At 34.4% G+C, this 24,276-nt stretch overlaps 1 protein-coding gene across 1 annotated transcript in view; it reads right to left on the bottom strand.

Annotated features, from left to right (window-relative positions):
* LOC101887479 (frizzled-like) overlaps positions 1–24,276 on the bottom strand; it is a 234,205-nt gene that overhangs the window by 132,136 nt on the left and 77,793 nt on the right. Inside the window, exons 2-4 of the mRNA XM_059129453.1 lie at positions 18,427–18,546; positions 3,221–3,415; positions 2,809–3,034 (exon numbers count right to left, since the gene is read on the bottom strand). Coding sequence (XP_058985436.1) covers positions 2,809–3,034; positions 3,221–3,415; positions 18,427–18,546 — 541 coding nt within the window. The remainder of the gene's footprint in view (positions 1–2,808; positions 3,035–3,220; positions 3,416–18,426; positions 18,547–24,276) is intronic.

Genomic DNA, 24,276 nt, shown 5'->3' with positions numbered 1-24,276 from the left:
ACCCGTAAAGTCATCTATTGCATATTTCCACTGTTTGCTTTATATATTTCTCGATATATTATGATTATTGTCTAACATTTTCTTTAGAGCAGATCAAGGATAAGAATTTTGGTTTATACCCTGATGTCTTCCGAGTAAATACTGTTTTTTTCCAGGGCTCTATCTCTTTCCGCTGCGAAAATATCTTCAAAATTGTAAAACTACCCCGGAATTAAAAATAGTCATACGACAGGGTGTACAAAATTCATTTAACCTTATTTTTAATGGTTTGCCGAGCTATAGTTTTGTGTTTTTTGCAAAAAATAGGCTTACTTATCTCACTTCTACGTTTCTGACGCAATTATTCCCTTACAATACCTCTGAAGTTATCTATTCTGTGCTAATTAACAAAAGTCAAACTTATTTCTTTCATTTTCTGACTAACACCCAGAAGATGAATTTTGGTTTATGCCCTGATATCTTACGAGTAAATGCCACTTATTCCCAAGGCCCTATCACTTTCCATTGCAGAAATATCGTAAAAATTGTAAAAATACTCCGGAATTAAAAATAGTCATACGTCAGGGTGTCCAAAGTTCATTAAATGCGATATTTAAGGTTCTACAAAGCTGTGGCATTTATTTTTTGGATCGAAACGGTTCAATATACCATTCCAAAGAATCTCATAGACGATTATTCGGATAGAATACCCCTGTATGCAACTTTATGGTGATAGCTGACAATATTCTAAATTATTTTTGAATTATTCCGTGATACTCTTTAATTTTTTTTCCTGAATTTTCCTCTACCCATAAGTTTTTTAATTTTGGTTTATGCCCCGAGATCTCCTGAATATTTTGCGCCCTTATCCTGGCCCATACTAGCTTTCTTTGGGGAATTATGATCAAAATTATGAAAATACCTCATAATTTATAACACTTATACGCCAGGATGTCCAAATTCATTAAAATGCGATATAAGGACTGCAGCAAGATATCGTTTTTCTTTTTTCTTGGTACAAATGGGGTCGCATGTTCTTCCAGCTTGCCTCAGCCTGCCGATAATTTGACTTAATTGCCTTTTATCCATTTTTTGGGTGATAGCCGACTATATCCTAATGTATTTTCAATTATTCCACGAAATTCGTTCAATATTTTCCTGAATTTTCCTCTGCACCCTTAAAGACTTATAATTTTGGTTTATTCTCTAATATCTCCTGAAGATATTCCACAAATTTCCTGGCTAATATAAGCATCCGTTTGGAAATTATTGCAAACATTGTAAATATACCCAATAGTTAATAACACTTATACGCCAGAGTGCCCAAATTCATTAAAATTTAATATTTAAGATGTAAGCTAGCTGTTAGGACATATTCTCAGATTAGAATAAGGCCCTTTCTGTCCCACAGAACAATTATTCAGATATATACAACTCCTGTAGCAAATTTTTTTTGAGGTAACTGTTAAGATTCCATTTTATTTCAATTTATTTATCGACATTTCTTGAATTTCTTCCCTGAACTTCCCTCTGCAATTGTAAAGCTTATAATTTTGGTTTATTCCCTGATATCTCCCGATTATTTCCCGCCGATTTTTAGGCCAACTAGTAGGATATACATAATTCCTGCAGCAATTTTTTTTGTGGTTGTAACTGTCAAGATTTCATTTTTTTTAAATTTATTTCTTGATATTTCTTGTATTTTTCTTTCAGAAATTTCCTCTTTCTCATATGGATTATAATTTTGATTTATTCCTTCCTATCTTCCGATTATTTTCCGCTAATTTTTAGGCCAATATCAGTTTCCATGTAGAAGTTATGAACAAAATTCCAAAGATACCCATGAATTAATAATACTTATACGCCATAGTGTGCGAATTTATAAAAAGGCCGTTCTAAAGACCCCAACGGATATTTTTCTTTACTTTTTAAATAGAAATAGGGTCACTTAACGACCCACTGTGCCTGGAAATCATATTCATGACATATACCTCCCTACAAGTTGTCTATCCTACTCAGTTTTGTCCGTCCGTCCGCCTGTCTGTCTGTCTCCCTCAACGGATGGTAATGCACCCACACATTACAATACATGAGTCGTATCTCCATTGTTGGGCTGTTGTAAGCTTTGCTATTTCTTTTTCATCCTCTTCATTGTTGTTGTTGTTGGCGTTGTCTCTCTTCTTTCACGTTTCATGTAGGAGGCATAGCCGAAGAACACAGCGTAGAAAAAAAAATATGCAAATTAGTTTAAAGCAATGCAATGCACAGAGCAAAGGAACCCAGAACAACAGAACGACAAACTCTGTTTTGTAAAGAACACCAAAAAGACGTGAAGTACATTAAAAATTCGTCACGCTTTTGAGGAGGAGACAGAAGACACCGAAGAAGAAAAAGAACAAACAAAAAACGATGGGATTCTTAATGAACATTTTCTGTTTTTGGTTTTGGTGGGCTGGTGAATGTGAGTAAATGTTTGAATTGTATAAATGATTGTAAATTATTTTTAGGTTAGACTCTGACTTCGTGGTTGTGTAGTGTCTTCGAAGAAAGCCCTCGCCTGCTAATGATGATTCATTAGCGTTACTTTTTTGGGGCGTCATGGCTGAGCTTTGCAATTTATTTACACAATTAATTTCCTTTGCTGCCCTGGCAATAGTCAATAAGGTCCGGCATAATTTTCCATGGAAAACGTGACCAGAATTTTATTTTCCAAACGTGTCCCAAAGCCTCAAAAGGAGTCTTAAATTATGATTCTAATATTTAATAATTTTGCCGAAAAAAAGGAAAAATAAATTTAATATTTTGTTCCGATTCTATTTTGCTACTCACCTTCAACTTTGGCCAATGCCAATACGGAAATTGTTTGCAGTGCCGGTATGGCCCAGGCGACCAAATGAAAGAGATGTGATTTATTTTCAATGGCTTCATGACCCCATTTTAGGCCGGCCGCCAAAAACCAGGCAAATGCCAAACATGACCACCAGGCAAAGGCGGCCATACAGCAGAAATACAAAGCCATGAATAGAATGGCACAGGCCGTTGACTGGCGATGACCCTGGAAAGAGGCAAAGAGGAGAGACACAAAAATAATTTAAAATATGGAAAATGAATTGAAAAAGTCATATAATTTTTCATAATTCTAATAAGAAAATATTTAAAGTCTGGAAAATGAATTGATATTTGAATAAATTCATAAAATAATTTATAATTCTGGAAAGAAAAAATGAAAAGTGTGTCCTACCTGTGTTATGGTGGACATCATTTGCAAACGTCCCAGTTTGACTGGCGGTGGGAAGGGTTCCCGACAGGCCACCGAATCCCCGGCTCCCAAGCCGGCCACATAGGCACAGCCCACAACCAAATAGCAGACGGCCAGGAATACAATGGCTCGCTCAGGGTAACGGAAGCGGGAGGAGTCAATCAGGAAAGTGAGGACCTGAAAAAAAGAAAAAATAATTATTTTTTACCATAAATTTTGGAAAAACTGTGAAAATTTCAGAGTTAAGGTTTATGAAAATTAAAAATCCTTATATCTCCGGTTAGAGGCATCTCTTGGCTTCAAGTTTCCCTTTGGGATTGCCCTCCTATCTGCACGTTTTATAAAAATATTCATGGTTTTCCAAAATTACCCAAAAATTAAAAACACTCATACGCCCTGAGGCCGTTTGGGAAAATTTTAAATTAAAGGTTTTAGGAATGTCGTAGGAGAACGATTTTTTGCAGAGATACTCAGACAGTTAAAGGCTTAAACTTTGTCTTTAGAGGTGTCAGGTTATCACTTCATTCCCCCAAATTATTGAAAGTTTTTGGAAAATGCCAAAAAATAAATTTTGTTCAAAGTTTCAAAAGAACAAAAAATATAAATTTTGGAAAAACTCTTAAAAATTAAGACTCAGGAATCTATAAAAATTAAAAATTCTTTTCCAGCTGGATAGAGGCATCTCTTCGCCACAACTTTTTCTTTGGGTGTGCCTTCCTGTCTGCGCGTTTTATAAAAATATTCATGGTTTTCCAAAATTACCCAAAAATTAAGAACACTCATACGCCCTGAGGCCGTTTGGGAAAAATTTAAATTAAAGGTTTTAGGAATATCGTAGGAGAACGATTTTTTGCAGAGATACTCAGACAGTTAAAGGCTTAAACTTTGTCTTTAGAGGTGTCAGGTTATCACTTCATTCCCCCAAAATATTCAATGTTTTTGGAAAATGCAAAAAAAAAATATTAGCTCAATTTTTTTTTTTTTCAAAATACTTTGAATAAATTAGGGATTTAAAGCAACACAATATAATAATAAGGAATTCAATTATTCCTCAGAGTTGCTTTATTCGAGATACATTCCACTTAGATATTCAAAATAGAACAAAAATTGTATTTTTAATGATTTCTTAAATCTCAAAAATTTGACAATTCCTTGGGAAATATCAAAAATTAAGGCCATAGGAACTAACACTCCAAACCTTCTTTCTCATGATAATAGAGGCACCTCTTGGCTACAATTTTCCTTTTGGAATTGTAGAAATATCATTTCCCCTTTTCAAGATATCTACAAATTTCCAAAAATACCCAATAATTATTATTACTTATACGTCCGATAGGCCATACAGAAATATCCCAATAAAAAGACCAAGAATAGATATTTTGCAAATATTTTTTTCAAAGATTTATTTAAGAATATTTTCCCCGAACCCTACAAACTCCAACCCATGTTTCCTAGGCGATTAAACAAAAGCAAATCCTCGCAAAAGATTAATGAAAAAGATCCTCTTCAAAACACTCGCTTAATTCACAACAATTTGTTAACACAATCTTGACAAATTGAAGGGGCTCCTTTTTTTTGGTGGAATCCTAAAAAGCCGGAAAATGTAGCGTAAAGTGACCCTAAAAAAATACATGGCTATCGTTTACAAACGAAAGGAATTTGAAAAAAAAAACACCGAACCTAAAATCGATTTGTGTGAGGAGCATGAAATTTACTGTTGCTCTTCTTTTTTGTGCAAATGGCCAACAAATTGCGGTACCACATGAAAAATGAGCAGAAATAGGCAACCGCAGAATAGAAAAAGAAGGGAAAACATTAAAAAGTGTGGGCAGAAGGAGATTTGATGGATTTTTTAATGGATAGGAAGTGGTCTATTTAAGGATTTTTAAAGGATATTTGTTGGTCTAGAGATGAGAATTTTTTAAAGAATATCTACAAGACTCAAATGGTGAATTTTATATGATTTTTTTCAAGAGATTTTAATTCTACAAAGCTTGACTTCTTTATGAATTTTTAAGGAAGGCTAAAGGATACAAAATTTGGATTTTGTTGAGGACATTTATAAGGATACCAAAAGTGGATTTTAAAATCAGCTTCAAGGATATTTACTTTCCATAAAATGCAGTTTTGAGGTTATTTACAGCACACGAGACGTGAAAATTATCTGGAATTTTTTCGAGAAGATTTTCAAAGATATTCGCAGGCCAAAAGATGTGGATTTTTAGAAAATTTTTAAGGAATTTCTTAAGGAAATTTTCAAGGCATCCAAGTGGATCTTTAAAGGAATTTTTCCAGGCTATATACAGATCAGCAAACTTGGATTTTTAAAGGTTATTTACAGGCCACCACGACTGGATATTTTAACCTAATGTTATTTTTTAGTAAATTTTTTGAGGACAATTTGGAGACTACTAAACATAGATTTTAAAGGTTTTTTTTTTTGTTTTAAAACGCCCATAAAACGTGGCATTTCTTAAGATTTTTTGAAGACTATTTGAATGATACCAGACATGGGCTATGAAGGAATTTTTGTGGAATTTTGAAGACTACCAAGCATGGCTTTCTCAGGGATACGTGGAGTCTATTTTCAGTGGATTTTTAGAAATATTTGGGAGCTGCAAGAGCTTGTTTTAAAAACGATCAGACATATTTTTTTTTGTACTTTTGAGGGATATTTGGAGACTACAAGGTCCATATTTTTAAAGGCACATCCGATGCATTTTTAATTGCAACCAGATATGGATTTTTTAAAAAAGCATATATGAAATTTAACGAATTATTTGGAAGACACCAGACGTGGAATTTTTGAAGAATATCTTGAGGCATCCAGGCGTGTATTTTTTAAGGAATTCAAGGTTTGAATTTTTGAGAATTTTTCCAAAGACATTTAAAGGCTAGTAGACGTGACTTTTAAGAAGTTTTTGAGGGAAATTTAAAGGCTCCGAAGTAGGATTTTTTAAGGTTTTCCTGAGGGATATTCAAAGGCTCCAAAGCATGGATTTTTTGGGATTTTTGAGGTTAATTTAAGGGTACAAGGTAAGGATATTTAAAGGTTCCAAGGAGTGGATTTTTCACGAATTTTTAGAAGCATTTAAAGGAATTTTTAGGGGATATTTAAAGACTTCAAGGATTGAATTTTTTCAGATTTTTTGGGAGATAAAACGTCGATTTCTTAAGGTATTTTGAAGGGACATTGAAAGGCTCCAAGGATTGGATTTGTTAAGGAACTTTTAGGAGGCATTTAAAGGCGCCAAGGCTTGAACTTCGATAGTCATTTAAAAGCTACAAGGACTAGATTTTTTAAGGAATTTTCAAAGGCATTTTAAGACCCCGAGGCATTTTTCAGGAATTTTTGAGAGGCATTTAAATGCTCTAATGCGTGGATTTTTTCAGGAATTTTTGAGGGATGTTTAAAGACAAATGAGGATTTTTTCACGAATTTTTAAGAGGTACTTAAAGTCGTCAAGGTTTGGGTTTTTTTTAAGAATTTTTGGGAGATATTTGAAGGCTCCAAGGATTGGATTTTTTCAGGAATTTTTAAAGACTCCAAACGTGGATTTTTTCATGAATTTTTAAGAGGGATTTAAAGTCATCAAGGTTTGGATTTTTTACGAATTTTTGGGAGGTTCCAAGGATCAGGAGTTTGTAGAGGCAAGTTGTACATTTTTAAAGAATTTTTGAGAGGCATTTTAAGGTCCCAAGGAGTAGATTTTTTAAGGAGTTTGCATGGGATGTTTTATGTTTCCAATGTGTGGATTTTTAATGGATCTTTTCAGGAGGTTTTGGAGGCTCCAACTCATGGATTTTCAAATAACTTTTGAGGCATATAGATAGATATTTGAAGGCTCCTGGATGTGGATTTTCAAAAATTTCAAGGATACCTAAAGGCTCCGAGTAGTTAATTCTTTTATAAAAATTGAGACAACCAAATGTGATATTGAATGATTTTTTCGAGACCTGATTTTCTTACAAATTTTTGAGAGAATTTCGAAAGCATCGAGCAAAGGATTTTTAAGCGATTTTAAAGGGATATGTGGAAGGATTTATAAGGAATATTTTAGGGTTCGGGGATTTGATATTTAATAATTTTAATGATTTTTTTTTTTCAAATCCTTTTCAGCTCCGTGCAATGGAGTTTTTGAAGGACATTAAGAGACTCATAGACGTATATTTCTGTGGATAATGGATGTCTTTAAGACTTAGAACTTTTTTTTAGCTTTTTTTGAGTAATATTCGCTGTATGCTGCCACATATGGATTTTGGGGGAATATTTGGAGGTCAGAAAAATTGAATTTTTGAAAAATATTGAGGGATATTGGAAGGTCTGAAAATTTGAATTTTCGGAAAACCAATGTTTATTTGTTTTTGCATTTTTAGGGGAATTTTTAAGCCTCCATTACGTCTTTTTTTAAGTTTTTTTGAAGGGATAATTGAATGCACAAATAGGTGGATTTGTTAAGAAATTTTGTGGGAAGTTCTAAGGTTGCGTTACGTCGATTTTCAAAGGTTTTTAGGAAATGTTTAAGATCCCAATCCCTGTATTTTTATGAATTTTTTTTAGGGATTAATAAGGGCTCCGAACTTTTTGAAAGAGTTTTAAAGACAGCCAAACTTGACCTGTTACGATTTCTTTTGACATTTATATAAGTGACCTGAAATTTTAAGGGAATATTTAGGGGTACTGAAAGGCTCCGAGAAATATATTGGAAAAAACTTATAAATGTTTTGATGTCTAATTTTTGAAAGGTTAAAAAGGGCTGATATTTGAAGCCCTGTTATTTTGAAAGAATATAAGGGCCATTAGGAGTTGAATTTTTAAAGAATTTTTTGAGGACTCTTTGGTGCTTACCAGATGTGGTCTTTAGGAATTTTAAGAAATATTTGAAAACCACCAGACTTCGATTTTTAGGTATACATGGAGGCCCGCTCACTTCGATTTTTTTTATTTATTTTTCCTACTTTTTTTCTATTTTTTCCACTAATTTTCTGAGGGTGTGTTGTTTCTCTCTCCCATTCGCATTTCAATAATGAAGTTCTATTGAACTACAAAAAAAGCAACAACAACAAAAACAACAACAACAACAAAAACAACAAATCATATAATCATAAAATTTGCATAGCTGCGCCGCTTGGCTTATCCATAATTCATTTTCATACCTTAGAATTCGAAATTGAGATTCAAGCGAAATCTACTTCGTCGTCGTTGTCCTCCATGGTGGAAAACAACAAATTGCTGATGGGGCTTGGTTCCGTATAAAACCATAACTTCTTTTCAGTTAATGTTATGACAGCTGTCACAGTTTGAAATCTGCATTTGCATTTGGTCGTAAATTAACGCCTACGTCGATGCTTAGGTTTTTTTCGATTTTTTTTTTTTTTGATTTTTTTGAATTGATGGCAAATTGAAGAAATGATAATTTTTCTCAGGCAACAAATTGGGTTAAAAATATGAGTTATTTTTGTTTTAACCTTAATTTTTTAAATTTTATTTGTTTTTTTAATTTTTTTTTAATTTTTTAATTTTTATTTTTTTATTTTATTTTTTTTTAAAGAAGAAAAAGTCTCTGCAGAACCAGAGGAAGTATTTCCAATCTCCTTTCTATTTTTCTTCTTCAAAAACTCCTTTCTTGTTTATTTCTTATTATTGGCCACCTTTAGCAGCATTTCAATTAACCATGGCCAGTAATGACAAGTGCCACCGCCAGCAGCAGCAGCAGCATTGGTCAATTCCATTTAGATTTGTCTTGGGTGATAAATCTCTCCATTTCGACTTGTTTTTATCTCTTTGGCAATGGCTTTTTCAAATACTTCTTTTTTTTTTTTTGAAAACAATTTTCCGCTAAACTTGACAAAATAATTGCCAGTTCCTTTCACTAATGCAAATCGCAGAGCAGCCCGAAACTGTCCAACAAACTAATGTGGTCAATATGTCATACAACATTTTAAGAAAAAGACATTTCTTGGCTGTGGAAATGCAATGGCCGGTAGAGGCTGTCATAGTTCGAGTTTGAGAGCCATGTTTTTTTTTTTTTTTTTTTTTTTTTTTTTTTTTTTTTTTTTTGAGAAAAATAAATTTTGTTAATATTTATGGCATGGCCGCCGACAACTTGGCCAACAATATTTGTTAATGGCAAATTTATCAAATGGCAAGGGAAGTGGATTAGAAATGAAAAACAAAAAACACAAACAGAAAATAACTTATTTTTCGGTATGCCTTTCAAAGAGGACCCTGGATTTTTCCTCTCCCCAACAAATCCAAATCCACACATAAATAATATTTTTTTTTTTTGGCCAGAAACGAAAATCTTTGGGGAAATTTTCCAAAGAAGTCAACGACAACGAAGACGGAGAATTCCAGGCAAATATGATTAATTGGCATATGGACCATATCATGAACAAAACAAAATTAAAGAGGGCAAAATGAAGGAAATAGCATCGAGTAATGGATGGCAGGAAGGAAAATTCTGACAAAAAAAAAAGAGAGAAACATACCCACACATGTTATTAAAATAAATGAAGGCCAGAGAAAGAATTCCTTAAGGATCTGTATTTCTAAGAAAATATTTATTCGAGGGGAGGTTACATAAGACAGCACTCTTAAGGACGTTTCAACGTTTCTCAAGAAATATTCTTAAATACCCAGATTTTGGGGCATCGAAATGTCACTTAAAACTCCTAAGAAGTCTATTTGAAAGCCTTTGAATATTTTCAGAAATGTTGTTAAAAATATCTCTCTTAATATTCCTGAAAATTTTCGGGAAAAATACTTTTTCGAGACCTCTAAAAATCCTTCTAAAATCCCTCAAAAATTCTGCAGAAAAATACTTTTTTTGAGACTTCTAAAAATCCCTCAAAAAATCCTTCTAAAATCCTTAAAAAAAGATCCATCCAAAATCCCTCAAAAAATCCATCGAAAATTCCTTAAAAATATTTCTAAAATCCCTCAAAAGAAATACTTTCTCAAGATCTCTAAAAAAAAAATCTTAATTTTCCAGAAAATTTTTGGGAGAAAAAATTTTTTCAGACCTCTAAAAACCCTTCAAAAATCCTTCTAAAATCCCTCAAAAATTCTGCAGAAAAATACTTTTTCGAAGCCTCTAAAAATTCCTTCTAAAAATCCTTCTAAAATCCCTCAAAAAATCCATCGAAAATCCCTTAAAATCTTTCTAAAATCACTTAAAAAAGATCCATCCAAAATCCCTCAAAAAATCCATCGAAAATTCCTTAAAAATATTTTTAAAATCCCTCAAAAGAAATACTTTCTCAAGATCTCTAAAAAACAAAATCTTAATTTTCCAGAAAATTTTTGGGAGAAAAAATTTTTTCAGACCTCTAAAAACCCTTCAAAAATCCCTCAAAAATTCTGCAGAAAAATACTTTTTCGAAGCCTCTAAAAATTCCTTCTAAAAATCCTTCTAAAATCCCTCAAAAAATCCATCGAAAATCCCTTAAAATCTTTCTAAAATCACTTAAAAATTCTAAAAATCCCTCAAAATTCCTTCAGAAATTGACTGCCTCTGAATATTTTAAAAAATGTTATTCCAGAAAATTTTTGGGAGAAATATTTTTTGAGACCTCTAAAAATCTTTCTAAAATCCCTAAAAAAATCTGCAGAAAAATACTTTTTCAAGACCTCTAAAAATCCCCCAAAAATCCATTAGAAAACCCTTAAAAATTTTTTAGAAGAATACTTTTTCAAGGCCCTAAAAATCTCCCCAAAAAATTCCTTCTAAAATCTTAAGAAAATAATAATAAAAATTCCATAAAATATCCAAAACTGGTAGTCTTCACAAATCACTCAAAAATCCACGTCTGGTGGCCTTCAAATATCTCACGAAAATTAATTAAAAATATTCCTCCTTAAACAATTTAACTAAGATAGCCTCCAAATATCCCTGAAATATTCCTTAAAACTCAACTTTTGATAATTTCCAAATATTAATTGAAATTTCCCAAAAAATCACATTCAAATTTCCTTCCAAAAAGTCCCTTCAAAATCCACACCTGGTAACCATCAAATATTTCTTAGAAGTTTCTTAAAAGCCCACCTCTGATAGCTTTCAAATATCTTTTAAAAATCCACATCTGGTAGCCATTAAATATTTATTAGAAACTCCTTTAAAATCCACCTCTGATAGCCTTCAAATATCCTTTATAAAATCCCCCAAAAATCCAATCCCTCGAAAACTTCATCAAAAATGTTGTGAGAATTTTCCTCACATCCTTCAAAAATTCCTTAGAAAATCCTCGAATGTTAATCCCCATGGATCCCTCAGAAACTCCTTAAATACCCCACGATTGGTAGTCAATAAATATCACTGAAAAAATCCTTAAGTAGTGCCGAAAACTTCCTCAATAAATCCCTGTCAGAAAGTCTCCAAATATCCATTGAAACTTCCTAAAAAATCCTGTCCTCGGATTATTCAAATACCCGTAAAAAAAATTCCTTAAAATTTGCAATTGGTAGTTTCGATATTTTTTAAAAATTGTGTAAATAATACACGTCGGGGAGTCTCTAAGAATACTTAAAAAAATCCTAGTCTGGTATCCTCCAAAGATCACTCAGAAACTCCTTTAAAACTCCACGTTTGGTAGTCTTTGAATATACCTGATAAAAATCCTGAAAATATCCACTTTAAGTAGTGTCGAAAACTTTCTCAATAAATCTTCGCCAGAAAGTCTCAAAGTATCGATCGAAACTTCCTAAAAAATGCGCTGCTCGGAATCTTCAAATATGCATTAAAAATTCCTAAAAAGTCGTTGCCACTGATATAATCGATATTTCGTAAAAGTATTGTGAAAAATCCACGCTTGGTAGTCTCCACATATCCTTCGAAAGTTCCTTAGAAAATCGTCGACTAAGGATCCCTCAGAAACTCCTAAAAAAACCTCTACGTTTTATATCCTTCAATGGTCTCGAAAACTTCCTCAAAAATCTCTACAAATACTTCAAAAATTACTAAAAAAATATTAGTGTGGTATCCTCCAAGGATTCTTCAGAAACTCTTAAAAAAATCTAAAAATCCACTCCAAATGGTTTTGAAAACTTCCTCAAAAATTCCTTAATAAATCCCCATCAGGAGGTCTCCAAATATCCCTAGAAGTTCCATAAAACATCTTTGTATGGTATCATCCAAAGATCCCTCAAAAACTAATAAAAACCATTTCTGGTCTTCTGGTTTACCGAAAATTCCTCAAAATACCCATAATTGCCATAAAAATCCGTTTTTTGGAAAGTTCAGAAATCCATTAAAAGAATTCGTTAAAAATTCGCAACTGTGATAGTCTCGAAAATTTTTGTGAAAAATCCTCGATAGGTAGTCTCCACATGTCCTTCAAAAATTTCTTAGAAAAACCTCGTCCAAGGTTCCCTCTGAAACTAGTAAAAATAGTAAGCCCGGTAGTCTCCAAACATTCCATCAAAACCTAAGTTGGGTAGTCTCCAAACAACCCCAAAAAAAGTTCACGTATTGTAATCTCCAAATTACCTTCGAAAATCTTTGACTAGTGGAAGCCTAATCTCCCTAATTTTTTTCTAAAAAAAATCCATGTGGCTCCTTAATATTTCCAGGTCTAGTAGTCTCCCAACAACCCTCAAAAAGTTTATATATTGTGGTCTCCAAACTTCCGTTAAAAAATCCTAAAAAAATCGTTGACTTGTAGTCTACTCGTATCCGTCAAAATTTTCCTACAAATCTAGGTCTATTTGTCTTCAAACATCCTTCAAAACTTCCTTGGAAAATCCTTGTCTGGTAGTCTCCAAACAACCCTCAAAAAGTCAATGCATTGTGGTCTCCAAATTTCTTTTCAAAAATCCTTGACTAATATGTCCCTCAAATTTTCCTAATTAATCCACGTGTGGTAGTCTCCAAAGATTCCTTAATTATTGCATAAATATTCCAGGACTCATAGTCTCCAAATATCCCATAAAAACAAAAGTATGGTAGTCTCCAAACATCCCTTTAGAAGTCCCTCAAAACATCATATAAAATTCCACTCCTGTAGTCTCCGATTATCCCTTTAAATTCTTTGCGGGTCTGGTAGTCTCTAAATAACCCTCAAAAATCCCTCAATAAATCGAAGTTTGAAAAACACCTTCAAAATTCCATATCCTGTAGCCTCCGAATATCCCCAATTTTTTTAAAAAAAATAACAGACCTTATAGTCTCCAAATTTTTCACAAAACATCCCAAGAGGTTCAGGTTTTCCAGTCTCCAAATATTCCTCAAAAATTTTATAAAAAGCTATGCCTTGTTTCATCTTTTAAAACTTCCTTAGATAATTCTCTCCAAATGGCCTTAATAATTCTATAAAAATAGCAGGCCTGGTAGTCTCCAAACATTCCATAAAAACCTAAGTCGGGTAGTCTCCACACAACCCCAAAAAAGTTCACGTATTGTAATCTTCAAATTACCTTCGAAAACCCTTGACTAGTTGTAGCCTAATCTCCCTAAATTTTTTCTAAAAAATTTCCATGTGGCTCCTTAATATTTCCAGGTCTAGTAGTCTCCCAACAACCCTCAAAAAGTTTATATATTGTGGTCTCCAAACTTCCGTTAAAAACTCCCAAAAAAAATCGTTGACTTGTAGTCTACTCGTATCTCTTACAATTTTTCTACAAATCAAGGTCTAGTTGTCTCCAAACATCCTTCAAAACTTCCTTGGAAAATCCTTGTCTGGTAGTCTCCAAACAACCCTCAAAAAGTCAATGCATTGTGGTCTCCAAATTTCTTTTCAAAAATACTTGACTAATATGTCCCTCAAATTTTCCTAATTAATCCATGGGCGATAGTCTCCATAAACATTCCAGGACTCATAGTCTCCAAATATCCCATAAAAACAAAAGTATGGTAGTCTCCAAACATCCCTTTAGAAGTCCCTCAAAACATCATTTAAAACTCCACTTCCTATAGTCTCCGATTATCCCTTAAAATTCTTTGCGAATCTGGTAGTCTCTAACTAACCCTTTAAAATCCCTCAATAAATCGAAGTTTGAAAAACACCTTCAAAATTCCATATCCTGTAGTCTCCGAATATCCCCAAATTTTTGAAAATTACACGCCTTGTAGTCTCCAAATTTTTTACAAAACATTCCAAAAGGTTCAGGTTTGTCAGTCTCCAAACATTCCTCAAAAATTTTATAAAAAGCTATGCCTTGTTGTCCCCCAAATATCCTTAAAAACATCCTTCGAGGTGTTAATTTACTGACCAATGCTCCCCAAACTTCCCATACAACCCCCATATCATCACCTACTCTTCCACAACTTGTTTCATAGACGTCTGTTTGGAATGTGTGTCCTGGATGATAGAAGTCGAAGGGGTGGGGTATGGTGAGGTGTGCATGTGTTAAATTTCAGGAGGCCATTCGGAACGTGCCTTGAATTTTCTTTTCGATTATTTTTCGTTTCGTTTCTAATGAGTTTTTGTTGACTTGCTAGGATTTCAGTGACAAATTATGTGCCATAACTTTTGGTGGGCATAACAAACTGAGGATTATGTGACAGGAGAAACACCCAGCCACACAGATGGGGCAGAACACAAGACAAAAATAAAACAAAAAGAAAAAATACAACAACAAAAAAATAAATGAAAATGTTGGCATTATTTCAGTGGCCCCACAAAATAAAGATGTTTCCAATTTTCCAGGAGTCCTTTCAGTATGGCATTGGGGCAAAAACTAAATGAAATATTAGTCGAAGTGACAATTTTTGTGGATATTAATTAAAGAGAGAGTGAGAACGGGACGGGTTGTGGTTCGAGGAGGTGTTTTCGACCAAAGTTTTCTCATTAAAAAATCTCAAAACGCATCACCATGACTGCGAATTGGAAAAGTCACAACCGTCGCTAGCCATCTGTGTGCCATTGTGGCAATGGAACCACAAAGTTTTTCGCGTGCACTTCCCGAAAATGTTGACTCTAGTTGCGAGGTTTTCTAGCTTTAGCTCTGCCATAGTGCTTTGGATAAACATTTTCATTTGCAAGCTAAAACCACATCATTAAAACTTCATTTGTCATCAGCCGTGATGGCATCACCATTCCACGCCAACAAAGAAGTCAAACAAATCCATTGCCACAGTTCAGTGAAAAAAGTTTGGATATTTGCCTGGGTCACACACAAAAAGCTACAGAGTTGAGAGGTTAAGTTCGGGTTTGGAGGGAAAGCAATGCACCATTCAATGAGGCGGTAGCGATGATGATATTGCCAAAGTTTGGGGTAAACACGATTTTCTGGGAGGAAGATATGATGCGCAAGAGGTCGAGGATTCCATGGGGTAAGTTTGAATAGATAACAATCCGTTTGTATATCTTAAATCAAATTTTATAAAAAAGTTTCTTAGAAAATACATTCTAGAATTGAATAGAATTCAATCATGATAACTCCTGAAACGATGGTCCTTCGAGAAATGCCAAGAAACAATATATAGCCAGCAACAAAGTCTTTATGGAGGGATTAAAGGAAATCACTACGGAGAAAGTGAAGCAGTCTTTTCAAATTGATTTTTGTGTAAATCGAAAACTCCCCTCAATAGGTATAGAAAAGGGTGGCCGCGGTGGTGCTGATGAAGTGTACAAAGTTTGAGATCAATAACATATTCAGGAAGCTAGATAAGACACGCGGGAGGTCGAGGATTCCATGAGGTACACTTAAGTATATGACGACAAGTTTTTATATCTAAAATCAAATTTAATTACAGTTTTTTTTTTAGAAAAATGCATTCCAAGCTTCAAGAACATTCAGATCCTGATTCAGCAAAAAGTAATGGCTCTTCTTGGAAAGCAAGAAAGTGATACAACCAAAAATAGAGTCTCTGAAGACTTATGAAATAAAATCACTACGGAGGAAATAAGCAGTTTTTTTAGTGAAGTTTTATGCAAAACGAAACCATCTCACAATATATGGCAGAAAAAGTGGCCGCGGTGATGCTGATGAAGTGTTCAAAGTTTGAAATCAACATCATTTTCAGGAAGCCAGATATGCTACACGGGATGTCGAGGATTCCATGAGGTAAGCTTATATAGATGACGATGAGATTGTTTATCTTAAATCTAATTTAATTTAAGAATATTTTTGCCAAAATGCATTCCAAGCTTTAAGAACATACAGATCACGTTTAAACATAAAGCAATGTCCTTCGAGCAAATCAAGAAAGTGATATAATCGAAAAAAGAATGTCTTTCGATGATGAAAGGAAGTCAGTTACCATGAAGGATATTAAGAGAGCTTTTCAAATTTATTTTTATGGAAATCGAAACCATCCCACAATAGATGTGAAAAATGGTGGCCGCGGTGGCGCTGATGAAGTGTACCAAGTTTGGGAAAAACAATATTTTCAGGGAGCTAAATATGCTACGCGGGAGGTCGAGGATTCCATGAGGAAAGCTTGTACAAATGACGATCACTTTGTATATCTTAAAACAGATCTTAATTCAAATTTATTTTTGGGAAAAAATCATTCGGAGCATAAATAACATTTAGATTATGCTTCAGCATAAAAAATGGTCCTTCGAGCAACGGAAGAATGTGATATAACCAACAGAGTGAAGGGAAATCACCACGAAGGAAATTTAGCAGACTTTTCAAATTGATTTTTATGGCAATTGAAAACTGCCCTCAATGGATGTGGAAAAATATGGTCGCTATGGTACTGATGAAGTGCACAAAGTTTGGAATCAACAGCATCCTCAGGGAGGTAGATATGTCAGGCGTGTGGTCGAGGATTCCATGAGGTCCATTTGAATAGATAACAAGAAGTTTGTATATTTTAAAACAAATTAAATCCCATTTTATTTTGGGAAAAATTCACTCGGAACTTAAGTAACATTTAGGCCAGCATAAAGTAATGATCCTTCAAGCAAAGCAAGAAGGTTATATAACCAAAAACAGAGTGTCCTTAGACATATGAAAGAAAATCACCATGGAAGAATCGAAGGAATCGAAAACTTCATTCAATAGATGTGGAAAAAGGTTGCCGCGGTGATGCTGATGAAGTGTACCAAGTTTGGGATCAACAACATTTTTAGGAAGCCAGACATGCCACGCGGGAAGTCGAGGATCTAACGACGCTTCCTTGGGAGATGATAAAGAGTTTATATACTTTGAAGACAATTTTAAAACATCCCTCAATACACGGGGGAAAATGTGGCCCCAGTGATGCTAATGAAGTCTAAAATGTTTGGAATCAACTCCATTCTCAGGGAGGTAGATATCCTACGCGGGAAGTCGAGGATCAAACGAGGCTACTTTGGGGAGATGACAAAGAGTTTATGTACCTTGAAAGAAATTTCAAATGTCAATTTTTTTGGGAAATTTATTGGAAAGTTAGATAGCATTCAGATCATGATGTAGCAGAAAACAATGATCTTCCGAGCACAACAAAGAGGCAATATATCCATAAATAAAGATTATATCTGAACGAATCAAGAGGAATCTGATTTGAGGAAATTGAGCAGATGTTTGAATGAAAATTATTTGTAAATCAAAAACTCGATGAGAAAGTGGTCCTTCGAGCCCAATAAAGCAAAGAAATCCTTCAAATGGTTTGCTTTTCAAGCCCCCAATAAAAATAAGAGATCATTGCAATAGACCCCTGATCGCTAGAAGATAACTAAAGGAGAGAAATGGAAGACCTTATTAGTGGTGAGAAGGTTAATCTCAACGACAGAAGAGAATAGCCTTTACTCTCCCCTACTTGAAACCGTTTTTTAGATCTCAGGAAAGAAAAGAAAGAAAGCTCTAAAAAGTCATACTCTTCAGCTTATTTCTGGGATCAGTTAATCTTAGAGCCTTATTTTCCAGACCAATCTTCTGCAGTTGAGATTAACTCTCTATGTGGTCGGACAGGAATTTATATTCCTTTTTTCGCTAAACTATCGTCTTCCAATTGATTGATTGGAAGCCTCCTTAGGCGACAGAGAAGCAGTATTTTTGAAATATCCGAAAGAATGCATCCATTAACTTCTGGTTTTGGCCAGAAATCGAAATCATTTAACTAAAAATCCAAGTGGATTAAAAGTTTTCTTGACATGAGAAATTCAAAGTTCCCAAATGTAACCTGTTCCAATTTTGTATTCGAATATACTCTCTCCCCCAGCTTTTCACTTTGCCATTTGACAAGTGATTTTCCCCTCTCCCCAAAATTCCCCTGAAAATTAAAAACGCAAAACAAATATTGAAACTTTTCACTTACCGTAAATAAACAGCTGGCAACGCAAACCGCAGCCCATGAACCAACCCAATACCTGAGAACAGTGCGTTCTTTTTCGGGGAAGAACATGGCATGACAGGGAGCACCACAGTGGAGTTTTTCCTGTAAGAGAAGAAGAAGAAGGGAAAAATGAAAAATCAATTAGAAACGGTACACGTTCATGTGAAGTTGGCAAAATTTATAATTCAAATTCAAAGAAGTAAAAGAAAAGTTGTTGTGCTACGCAGATTTTTTTTAAAAAAACCAGAGCAGTATTGCCATGGGGAACAAGCTCATGTTATATTGTATGCTTTGGAGGTTAATAAATAATGTGTCGTCCTTGATGTATTTTTATGTGCTGTATCCTGGCCCGCTAGCTTTTCTTTTTGCCTGTCAAGGGAATTCGTTAACAATTTTGAAATTCCATTTCATTTCGGGAAAGGGGGGAAGATCTGAGATTTCTTCGTAAGCACGAGTTGCAAATGTTTTTCGTCCTATATCAAGGGGGGAAATTCAAACATGAGAAGAGAGCTCATTAAAATTTCAAATTTTCCTTTTGCAAAAAAATCAAAGAACAAGTAAAAAATAGCAAGTGAAAACATAAAGACTTGGGAGTTGAAAGAAATGGAAAGTAAAGAAAAACAAGAATTCATATCAGCAAAAAAAACGATGTGAAATGTAAAAGAGATTTTCTTCTCCTTTGAAAGCTGGTATCTAATATTCATTTTACGTCGTATTCATAAAAGCAAGTCAACATGGAATGCCATAAAAACTAAAGCCACCCCCTCCCCATTAAAGAGTTTCTTTTCAGAAACGTAAAAAAACGAAAAAAAGAAAGGAATCTGAATCTGTTTGCCAGACAATCAAACAGACGCACATTAAGTCTTATAATACTGGCCCATTAAGCCTTCCAAGGGCGTCAACGTGTGGCTGGCTGGCTGGCTGGGGTGTGCGTAGACAATAAAAAGCAATTTAGAAAATTCTGTTCTTCCTTTGTCCTGGTATTTACTTTTGATAAAGTGTAAGTACTCTACTTCTTTTTTTGTCTGCCGTAACGGAAGGTACGAAACATAAACACAGGTATTAAAAGAGAGAGGGGAGAGATAAAAGTTAAGATTGGATATGATTTTTAATATCCATAAATAAAAGATTATCAAGATGGAAGGCTGGGAGGCAATGAGAAGGGGGAGGAAGATGTTAGGGGGAGAGAGAATAAAAACCTATTAGAAAAATTGGTAGTTATCCGTGGCTTTGATGACCCATGGCGAATGCGAAACGATGGCCAGCCATTAAAATGTCAGAAGGTAACAATAGTTTTGGATCTGGGTTTCCGTTTTCTAAAATTTTATTGAGAACAAAAATTAATTGGCTTGAGGCGAGGAATGGCGATTCCAGGAAGATTTAAGAACTTGCAGCTATTAAAAGAGGATTTAGATTGGAGCAGGAGACCGTTATTATGAGAACACAATGTAATTGCTTTTGGAAAAGTGTGACCCACAGACCGCTATTTTTCCTTGCAAAAGGATTCCAATAACTACTGAAAATTTGCTATGGCCTTGGTGAACCCTGGCCAATTGGAAACTATGACCAGCCATAAAAGAAAATCAGTAGATAACAATGGTCGTGGATTGGATTTACACTTGGTTTTCCAAAATTAAGTTTTACATTTTTTTTTAGAAAAATTGGAAGTTATCTATGTGTTGAAAGCCCATGGCGATGACCTGCCATCAAAAAGTCAGAGGACCTATGGCGAATGCGAAACGATGGCCAGTTATTAAAAATCAGGGGGTGAAAATAGTACCTGGGTTTCCGTTATCAAGATTTTCTAAAATTTTATTGAGAACAAAAATTAATTGGCTTGAGGCGAGGAATGGCAATTCCAGGAAAGATTTAAAAACTTGCAGCTATTAAAATAAATTTTAGATTGGAGCAGGAAGCCATTATTATGAGAACACAATGTAATTGCTTTTGGACAAGTATAACCCACAGGCTTCAATTTTTGACTGAAAAAATGATTCCAGTTACTACTGAAAATTAGCTACGGCCTTGGTGATCCCTTGCCAATGGTAAACGATGACCAGCCATAAAAGAAAATCAGTAGATAATAATGGTCGTGGGTGGATCGCATTTAGATTCGCTTTTTCACAATTAAGTTTTACCACTTTTTTTAGAAAAATTGGAAGTTGTCTATGTGTTGATAACCCATGGCGATGACCAAAGTCAGAGGGAAACAATAAAACTTAATCGGAGCTGAATTCGGAATTTTATTGAGAACAAAAATTAATTGATTTGAGGCGAAGAAATTCCATGACGATTTAAAAGCTTGCAGTTATTAAAGTAAAATAAACTACAGGCTTATATTTTGGCAAGAAACCTTTATCTTTCGAAGAACATATAATTGCTCTTGAACGGATAATGTCCAAAAGGACCCTGAAGAAGTGTAACCCACAGACTTCTATTTTTAGCTGTTTACAAAATGTTATTGAGAAGAAAAATGAAGTTTCTACTTTTTTAGATTGGAGTTGGTTTTAAACCGACAACGAATTTTCCACGGCGACTTCTAAATTTTCAGCTATTAGAGGGTGAGGTATCTAGGATCTCGGATTGGATCAAGAATTCAACAAACAATTTGAGGGTTTCAAAATTTTATTGACAACAAAATATACTTTTTTTAATGGATAAAGAATCTCCAAAGATGTTCCAAGATCTTGCCCGACAAATCATTTATCGGGAGTCTATGAATACGACAAAAAATTTTTTTCCAAGATTTCGACTTCCTTAATAAAGTTGATCAAGGTATTTAAAATTTTATTGGGAACAAAAATTAATTGATTTTTGACTTGAAATTAATTCTCCAGAGCGACTTAGAAGCTTGCAGCTATCAGAGTGTGAGGAGGCTATGGCTTTGGATTGGATCATGAACTCGGCAAACAAATTGAGGGTTTCAAAAATTAATTTGTTTAAGATGGATATTGAATCTCCCACGACGTTTGAAGATATGGTCCTACAAATAATTTCTTGGAAGTTTCAAGATCTTGCCCGACAAACAATTTATCGAGAGTCTATGAAGACGACCGAAAAATATTCCCAAATTAAGGTTGGATTTGGGCTTCCACAACAAAGTTGATCAAGGTATTTAATATTTTATTGAGAGCAAAAATTAATTGATTTTTGACTTCAAATGAATCCACCAAGACGGAATAGAAGCTTGCAGCTATTATAGTGTAAGGAGGCTATGGTTTTGGATTGGATCATGAACTCAGCAAACAAATTGAGGCTTTCAAAAAATAATTTGTTTTAGATGGATATTGAATCTCCCACGACGTATGAAGAGATGGCCTTACAAATAATTTCTTGGAAGTCTTTGTAGGTTTCTGAAAAAGACACCCAAAGTATACTAAAATTTTGGTTACATTATCAAGATTTCCAAAATTTTATTAAGAACAAAAATTAATTAGTTTTAACAGTCAAATAATATCCCAGGACAGTTAAAGATTTCAACTATTAGAATGCAAGGAAACAATGGTTCCACATTAAATCTGGAATAGAGCAATTAAATGAGGACTTTCAAAATTTTATTGAGAATTATTATTTTCAAATTTTTTTGGGGAATCGGTTGAAGAATCTCGCCGGACAAATTCAAAGATTTCAGCTATTGGAGAGCAAGGAAAATAGTGAAACTGGAATTTACATAACAAATAAGGATTTTCAATTTATTTTTGTCAGTCGGTTTTGGACGGATTACAAATTTGCTACGGCGACGGATGAACGTGCCAGTGACAAACAGTTTACCGGGCTACTATACAGATGACTAAAAAGGAGTCCCAAAAGACTCTTGGATTCGGTTAATATGTTTAAGACCTTCAAAGTTTTATTGAGAACAAAAATTAATTGGGTTTAAATGTCAGGTGGATCTCTTAGGGAGGCTTAAAAGCTTGAAGCTATTGGAGTGTAGGGAGGTGTGGATAAAAATTAATTGATTTTTGATGGACAATAAATCTTCCAACTCAAAATATACCAGGTTCACAAAGTGCTCCAACATGACGGCCAGGAATTGCAAGATAATATCTTGTCAATTGTTGCGCTTGCCCGGGAACCACTTTGTTCGAAACGCCTTTCTCCTTAAAAAAGCTTAAGTCTTCACATAATGAAGATAATGAAACTTCTACGATGATTGAAGTGCTTGGTCGACAGACAGTATATGGGGAGACCTTGCTGACGACTGAACAAGAGTTCCAAAGGACGCTTAGACTTGGCTTACATAGTCAGGATATTAAAAGTTTTATTGGGAACAAAAGTTAAATAGATTTGGACGTGAAGTAAATCTCCCAGGGCGAAATTATATTCAGAACAAAAATTAACTTGTTTTCGATGCTTGATGAACCTCCCGGCGCAAAATATACCAGGTTCAGAACGTGCTTCAACAAGACAGCCAGGAATTGAAAAATGATTTCTTATATATTGTTGCGCTTGCCCTGGAGCCAATCTATTTGTTATTCGAAATGCTATTTTCCTCATAGAGACAAAGTCATAACAAAATGAAGGACTCAATGGGTTCTCCCAAGGCCAAAAAGAGTTATAGCTGCTTATAACTGCTACATTGTGTCTGAAATGGACCACTCCTATATAGGAGAGAAAAAATAGCTTCCCTACATGACCTGCGAAAATATCTCAGTGAATAATCAATATAGTCTGCAATAGAAGTATAAATACTCCCTCATTTTTAGAGGCAATATCGGGTATTCTGACTAGTCCACAAAATATGCTGTAGCATTATAATGGATTGGAATCTCTCCTATACATGGGAACCAAAATAGGTTCTTTTCTAGACCTACAAATCAGGTATTATCACCAGTCCACAAAATATGCTGTTGCATTATCCGGATTGGAATCTATCTTCTGCATGGGAAACAACATAGCTTCTTTCTTTGCCCTAGGAAAATATTCCTCATTCAGACACTGGTTAAACAATATTGCCAGGATTTTAAATATAACCTCTCCTGCTTCATCGGCTGTATTGACCCAATACGCAGACCCTATACATCCCATGTCAATGGAGCTCCATCAAAAATTAACTTTAAATGCAAATATGTTAAATTAATTTTTTAACATATTAATCTACGGATGACATCTTCCAAAAAAAATCTGAAGAGGATGACACTTCAAAACATGTAAGTACTTCCAGACAGAGGAAAAAACTTGTTTAAATAATCATACTTCTCCTGCTCTTCGCATGTCTATGAATCGTGCCATTTTGAGCCTTAAATATTTCATTTTCCTTTTGAACACTTGAAAATTGTTCAAGTGCAGTTTTTTTCACTTTTCATTTTGTCACACCTTTTTTGTGCCAAGGTGGTTTCAGATTTTTCCCCGGTCTCTCTCTCTCTCTCTCTCTCTCTCTTTGGGTCTCCGTCCTACAGAAACCCTTTTAAAAGTGTTTAGGGAATTTTTTTTTCTTGTTTTCATTTTCTTTTGCTACCTACACGGGATTGTGTATGCGAAAAAAACTAAATTAAGGTAAATGGCAAGACAAACAACAAAAAATTCTTACACAATTTATTTTTTGTTGCCGCAACGAAGCACTCGCAACGAAAACTGCAAAAACATTTAGCTTGATTTCTCTCTTCTTTACATTCTACCTGATTTTTCTGTCTACCAACCGGCATCTTTTCTTGTCTTCCATTAAGCCGCCAAGGAGTGATCTAAGCCGAACTAAAGGGGCTCAGACTCTGATTGACTGTCACGGACTGGCATCTGATGGACGGAAAGGGCATGCAAAGCAATGTGTTTTTGTTTTGCTGCTGAGTTTGTCGAGAGTGAGTGCCGCAATACATTTTTGACAAGTTGTTGCTG

Source organism: Musca domestica, unplaced genomic scaffold, assembly GCF_030504385.1.
Source record: "Musca domestica strain aabys unplaced genomic scaffold, Musca_domestica.polishedcontigs.V.1.1 61, whole genome shotgun sequence".
NCBI lineage: Eukaryota > Metazoa > Arthropoda > Insecta > Diptera > Muscidae > Musca > Musca domestica.
This window is presented reverse-complemented; position numbering and strand designations above follow the sequence as displayed.